The sequence below is a fragment of the Trichomycterus rosablanca genome, chromosome 27, assembly GCF_030014385.1.
Source record: "Trichomycterus rosablanca isolate fTriRos1 chromosome 27, fTriRos1.hap1, whole genome shotgun sequence".
In the NCBI taxonomy this organism is placed as follows: Eukaryota; Metazoa; Chordata; class Actinopteri; order Siluriformes; family Trichomycteridae; genus Trichomycterus; species Trichomycterus rosablanca.
Window position 1 is genome coordinate 7,945,449 of NC_086014.1, and position 7,577 is coordinate 7,953,025.

The following is a 7,577-nucleotide window of genomic DNA, read 5'->3' on the forward strand; positions in this document are numbered from 1 at the left end:
TACAATACACAGGAAACATGTGTGGGCGCGAGCGGCGGCACTACTCCACAATTATTAGCCCCAAATTTCCGACAACACAACCTATAAGTAAGAAATATATACACCAAAGAACTGTTAAAGACCAATAGCATTTTTTTTTTTTTTTTTTTTTTTGTCTGTTCAAATAAATGAACGTCAGAGGACGTCTTCATATTGTCTTCATTAATTTTCTTTAAAAACATGGTTGTTGATGTTGTTTAATGCTTGTCCAGCATAAGAGAAGCTCAATACAGCGTTTCAAGTGCATGATTTGAGCATTTAAAGCACTACAATACACATGAAACTTGTGTTGAGATTTTAGATGTTTAGATGTTAGATAATCTGAATGACGAATTTCAGCCGAATGAAAACTCCCAGTGAGTTAAAATCAACTCAATTTGAGTGTACATGTGAGACCATCGATTTGACTCTGTGGCAGAGTTAAAATAACTCTTTTCTCTGAGTTAATTTTTTTAACTACTTTCAGGAGTTAAAACTGAACTCTTGTGGGAGTTAAAACTAAATCCCATGTAGAGTACAATACAACTTTTACTCTGAGTAAATACAATTGTGAACTCTTTGATAGTGTTAACAGTTGAAACTTAAATGTGTTAAATTTAACACTCACAGAGTTAATATTTTAAAACACCAAAATGTCAGGGCTATAAATGACTACAAAAACACCATATTAATTACAACAAGTTTTATTTGAACAAAATCCATGTATTAAACAATACATGCTGCATGGATACATACAAGTAACATGTTAAACCAAACATTTACATTTAAAACATACTGCCAAAATGGTAGAAAAAAGTACACTTTAAAAAGTGTGTAAACAAGGGAATGTGGATTTCAAAATGTTGTTTCTATCACATTCATGTTTACTGTAAGCACCATACATGAACAAAGTCCTGCATAACGGAGAAGTTTGGGATTTGAACAAAATTGTTGAGACTATGTTTGCTCAGCAAAGCAAACATAGTCTCAACAACCATAAGATCCCAAACTTCTCTGTTATGCAGGTCTTTGTTCATGTATGCTGCTTACAGTACATAAAAATTAAAACAAGGGTCCATATACACTGATCAGCCAGAACATTAAAACCACCTCCTTGTATACACTTACTGTCCATTTTATCAGCTCCACTTACCATATAGAAGCACTTTGTAGTTCTACAATTACTGCCTGTAGTCCAACTTTACCAACATGCAAAATAATATAGATTATTTTGCTGAACACTGGCATGTTTTCATTAGTGCCTGTGCAAACAAAGAGGGCAACACGTTATTCAACTCCACACTGTACCCAGTTTGTGACGTGGACAGTGGCTTGTGAATCAATGTGAAGATGTGCAGATATATCTTCAGCATATGTTAATGTTTCAAGCAAACACAGTTTGACTGGACCAGATTCAACTGCTTTAGAAGTCAAGCATTCCCAGTGATAAGCTACTGCAAACTGGTGTTTCTTTGCAAGTGATACTGTCAAATTCTTAAAGTTCTTTACACAGTCTTTGAAAAATTTGTGTTTCGCTTCAAATCTCATAGTCCAGATATGAATGAGTGGTCCAATTTTTCGAATGCACCTTGGATAGTGCACCATAAAATTATGCTTTGGAATCAAGCAGTTTGATGGGTACAGTTCTTTGAAGAGCTGGTGATGTTCAACGATAAGGTGCTTTAAATACACAGTCATCCCTTCTGTGATAGAGTATGAGAACACAATATTTATAATGTTCAGCAACAAGAGAAACAAGCACCAGTGCAAATCATCCTCTGGTACCAGGTCACCAAATATCAAAGGTATGTTTGTAATCAAACACAGGGTTTGTGATGCATTTAACCCAATTCCATGTCCTCCACAGTCAAGGTTAATATTTGTTGGCTTGTTTCTCTCAGATAGCCATAATTAAAAGCATACACCCTATTTAATAAGCTTTCTTTAGAAATAAAATGCTTCATTAAGTATACAAATAGCAATCTGACCTCATATTGACCAACCTCTTCCAAAATATCAAGCATGATGTCAACTGCATAATTAAGTATGCTATTTCGTTTAATGCCAAATGAGGAAGTTAATGTCGGATCATCTACCAAACTAGTATAATGTTGATCATTAAGAGCTGGTGATCTTAATGTCAAACGTTGGTCATCTTCTGAGAAAACTGACTGAGCTGAAGATTTATCAATTAAGCAAAATCTACAGAAATAATTTGCATTAAATGACTCCAGGAACCCAAGAATGCTATGCATACCCAAGTTATCACCAGTAATTTGTGCGAGAGTGCCACGTACAGAAACATCAGCAAATGGAACAGTAACTCCAGTGGTCTCTAATATTTTTAAGTCCTTTACTAAGGGTTGGAGTATTTCATCAATTCCATATTTCTTTGCATCTTGTGCATGAAACAGTGATACCAGGTGAATGTTCATTAGGGCAGAATTTACAATGGGGGGAAGATGAAATAAATGCAGCCAATTTTATGTATACCTTTTTTTGAACCTAGAAGATTCGCACACTCAAATTCATCATAGTACATTTGGATTTGAAGGGCAAACTTATTCGATGAAAATAAAGGATGACTTTTAAAGTAGCTTCCATCACAGAAGTCCTCATATCTATCACTCTGAGTACAACTTTGTATCATCTCACAAATACTTTTTTTTTTTTTTAATGAACTGGAGTGTTTTCAGTATGGGAATGTATATGAACTTATCATTGATTGGAACTTCAGTTTTGCCATTTCGTCTGGTATCATACTGTACTCCTAGGCGCAACTCAACTGGCTGTACTATATCCCATTTTTCACTAAAATATTTTTTCCATTTGCTATCAGAATTCAATTGGCTAAAAGGATTGTCCATACTTTTAAAGAACTCTTCTATGGCTGATCTGGAGGTATTGTCAACTGGGAGCAAATTCATTACTTGGTTCTGAATATTTGACTGCAAATCTCCAACAAATTCCTGTAAATTCTCAATAGTAGAAAGAACTACAGTATTTGGTACACCGCTTCCCAGAAGTTCTATTATAGAGGCACACATGTCTTTGCTGTGAGTTGAAAATGAAGGGGCAGCTTCAACATTTAGGCACTGAGATGAAGTAACGGGTGGTTCATAGTTTAAGCAATGAGAATAGTTGTGCTGTTGGGTGCCAATATTTGAAGGGGTCTCATGAGGCGCACAAGTGCTGTCAATAGGAGCATGTACATTAATTAGATGTCTTCTAAACCCTGAATAACTTGAAAACTGCAAGCAACAACCTATTTGACCACATTTCAGTCTTAAATTTTTCCCAGGATACATTCCATGAATTAGTTTGAGGTGCCTGAACAAATGTAATGCTGTATCAAAGGATGAAGCACAAAGAAAACATCTCAACATTGTTGCTGCAAAAGCTAATTACTGCTTGTTCAATAGCTTTGCTCTCAACTCTTTGACTTTTGGTGTTTCTTCTGTTGTGCCAATATCAATATTGTACAAAGTAGTCTGCAAAAATGTGTATAGGCTGGATAGAGCATCGTCATATTTCACACTGAAAACAAAGTGGGACTTGAACAGCTCAACAAATGCACCCAAGGATGTACTTGACTGACATGGAAGAAGCTTTCTGTCCAACACTATGTAGAAGCTGAAAACCTGTGCTTTTGAAGTCCCTGTGGCCAGAAAATACGGCTGGGGGTTTCCTTCAATGGTCATGAGGTGATCTTCCAAACTCTGGCAGGACTAAAACACAAAAAAAACACTTCTATATAAACTATTAGTTTTAAAAATGTTGCATAAACACAATATTTGAAACTGGATCACACGGTCTTAACAAACCTTGTGAAATTTCACCAGATGATCTGTTGCAGAAGATGCAGCAAGACAAAGAGAGAGGCCATGTCGCTGTCCCAATCTGCAGAGTGTAATTAGCAAAATTTACTTAAGAATGTCTATACATAACGTCCTAAAACTCGCTGTTTAAAATGGGCTGGTCAATACAAACTTCGTCTAAAATATTTCCAAAACAGTGCAGCCATAAAATCAAATCTTGAGTTAGAATATTTCAGGAAGTAAAAACATCACAGCATTAGTGTATGGGCTCACATTAAGATCACAAAGTTTTGCAATGACACAAAATGATTGTCACTGAAGTTTACTGGGGAAACGGCAGAAGTCGGCAGGCTATTGAGATTTTTAGACAACTCATTACTACCCTAATGAAGTATAACTTGTAATACCAGGCTCATCAGCAGTGTTCTGATTCGTCATTCAGGGCAGATTTCAGTAATTTTCTTGAGAGTGACGTCTCCCTGAGGGTCCTGGCCTCTTGGATGACCTTGTCTTTAAAACTGGTGTTCCATTTTTCCAGGAACCGGGAAGCAGTCTCTGCTCCAAACATCAACAAGAAGTCTTGCAAAATCTAAAAAAAAGGACTACCATTACAATCACAAAGTGAATTAATTAATTATTTTTATAAATGTTTACCAAGTTCACATTTATAATTGACCAGTCCCTTAATGTCCAAAAAACGTGGAAACATTTGAATTAAGTCTGATGATTGCTGTGGGTCATGGAGCATCTTTTGACGATAATGGAATGTTTCTCTCATCTTTTGGAAAACTAGGTCATGGTCTGTGGTGTGGTGAAGTAAAGACATGGCCTCCATACATGCATCTCCTGTTTGCTGATCTATGGAACCAAATGTTCTTGATGATGTGGGGCCTCCCTTTAGCTCCACTCTGTTATGGGATGTAGATACAGCTTTGGATTGACGTTGCACAGTCTTCACATGCCACTCAAGAAAGCCTTTGTTGCTCTGAATGTCATAGAAATGTTCCTAAAAATAAGAGTGCACTTGTTTGGAATAAAGACAACATCAAGTTTTTTGATTGACCTAATGAATGTATGCTGCTTATACATAAATAATCAACAAGCCAAAATGTAGCTGAAAATCTTTAATTCACATCATGACTATAATGTAAACTCACATATCCCTTTTTTGAATATGGATCCTTCAAGGATGGGAAGAGTGACACAATCCCAAGGGCATGAAACTCTTTTGTTGCTTTACTTACAGCTCTCCTGTAAAGAAGAAAAATAAATGTTTTCTGATAACATTTTTGCCTTGTTTACAAATGAGAGACTCATGTCATGAACATCAAGCCTCTTACCCTTCCTTTTCATGCATGTGGGCTACAATGATGTTCACCATTAATCGCCTGGTGGAATCTTTCAAACTCCCAGTCTCTTCATACTCCTTGATCACAGTCATTCCTGCTGGCTTGGAAGTGAGAATTTGCTCTACTGTCTAAATACAATTATTAAAAATACAACAAAAAAAAATTAACCATTTAATTCAATTTCTTAACCCCAATTCATTTGTTTTTAACAACAAAGTGTAAAACTATGTAAATAATAAAATTACATTTCTTGCGCTAGTGCTGTCCAATACCGGTTGAATTATTTGGCATCCAGCATCACTTGTGTCGCTTTGACTGCTTGAGGTTGAGATAGACAATGTATCTGTAAGACTTGGGGAGGAGGGTCCTTCACTGCCTTGGTGCAGAAAAGTAAACTCTGAAAATCAGAAATAACAAACATATTTAAACATTTTAAATGCTGATTGTATTTTAGAAAACTTCTCTAGTAAAACATTAAATATATTTTATACAATCAGTGGTTCATGACAAAATATTTTTTGACCAGGCGGCCATTTTGTATTTCATTATGCCTATCACAAGGTGTGAGTGTCACATATTCAGTTAGCGCAGAGCAGTCAGTTATGTTCTTGAGTAATTCTGCTGGTGAGGTGTTTAAATACAGAAGAGTTAAATGACTAACTTTATGATTGTTGATTTTGAACTGAAATTCACAGTCAGCCTACCATCATCAGTGTAGATGACAAAACAAACTTCTTGGACTTTTGCAAGTTCTGGAAATACGTCCTCATCCACCTCATACGTCCTCATCTGTGACTTTTAATGTGGTATTTTCTGGTATAATAAACTTTAGCTATTTTACTAGCTCTTGTGTTTAGCTCTCATTACTAGCTTTGTTACTAGCTCTTGTGTTTAGCTCTTGTTATTAGCTATGTTAGTAGCTCTTGTGTTTAGCTCTCGTTATTAGCTATGTTATATAGCTCTTGTGTTTAGCTCTCGTTACTAGCTATGTTTCTATTTCTTGTGATTAGCATTTGTTACTAATAAATTCTTACTTTGTTTGCATCTCTGCGTGTGTGTCCGCCCCCTCTGTCTCGTCCGTTAGCCCTGCTCGTTACAGGTGATCACTTAAATGTTTGGTGAAATCAAATTGTTTGCCGTAATCAAAGCTAAAGGTGGTCAAACGAAATTTTCGAGTGTGTATAAAAAGTTATAACTAGCTATATATATATATATATATTAGGGCTGTCAAACGATTAAAATTTTTAATCGCGATTAATCTCAGAATTTCATATAGTAATTAATCGCATTAAAAAAAATCTGTGTAAATGTTATAGAAAACAAGGATTTTTAAGTGAAATGTTACAATTAAAATGGTGAACACATTTTATGCTAAATGTACTTATGTTAAAAACTGCTGGGACAAGAGAAAACTGTAAGGGAGTTTTATTCACTCACATACTAGGCAGTAAATGTCAGATTGTAGGTTAGAATTTCTCCATCAGCAAACATTGTAGATCAGCGGTGCTTTAGGTGGGATAAGGCATAGTTATTGTATCAGACTTGTCTGTGGTTGTATCGTGACGATGGTTTGATGGACGTTTCTACACGAAGTGAGTGTGTTTTGACCCTTTGGGGCTTCCATAGTTCATGAACTAACGTGCTCGACTCAGCTTTCCGGTATTCGGTACAGAAGAAGAAGTTAATTAAGTGTAATAAAGTGTTCTGCTCCCGACAACTTGTGAATATAGCGTGTATTTATTTCTTTATTATGCAAGTGCATCACTACCACGATCGGTTACATTATGTTAACAAACCGCAAATGAAAAACGGTGGCAAGTCCGACATTAAAACGTTTGTTCTACCAGTCAAGTGTCAACATGAACTAGAATTTGCGTTAATGGCACTAATTTTTTTAATCGAGTTAAATTGAGGTCGCGTTAATATTAGGGCTGTCGAAGTTAACGCGATAATAACGCATTAACGCGATTTCAATTTAACGCGATTAAAAATAATAGTGCCGTTAACGCAAGTTCTAGTTCATGTTGATACTTGACTGGTAGAACAAACGTTTTAATGTCGGACTTGCCACCGTTTTTCATTTGCGGTTTGTTAACATAATGTAACCGAGCGTTGTAGTGATGCACTTATAAAGAAATAAATACACGCTATATTCACAAGTTGTCGGGAGCAGAACACGTGAACGGATGCAAACAGTTGGCAGGAAAATTTCGCTCTTAGCTCATTTTCATTATGAATTTATTTAACATTAATTACGCCCGAATGTAAGCGTAAAACAAGATGGACCCTGCAACAAAAAAAAAAAAAAAAAAAAGATTAGAAAGAAAGAAAGAAAAAACGTGAATATCGCGGTGATGCGGTTGCTTGGCATGCCCTGCGGTTGGCTGGTCTA

At 36.0% G+C, this 7,577-nt stretch overlaps 1 protein-coding gene across 1 annotated transcript; it reads right to left on the reverse strand.

Annotated features, from left to right (window-relative positions):
• Positions 1–3,422: 3,422 nt before the first annotated feature.
• On the reverse strand, positions 3,423–5,974 carry LOC134303857 (uncharacterized). The gene is made up of 7 exons (XM_062989308.1): positions 5,890–5,974; positions 5,458–5,582; positions 5,177–5,313; positions 4,994–5,087; positions 4,310–4,425; positions 3,843–3,918; positions 3,423–3,746 (listed from the first exon to the last, which is right to left on the reverse strand). Exons 1-7 carry the CDS (start codon positions 5,972–5,974, stop codon positions 3,423–3,425), a joined length of 957 nt encoding a protein of 318 aa, XP_062845378.1.
• Positions 5,975–7,577: the final 1,603 nt, after the last annotated feature.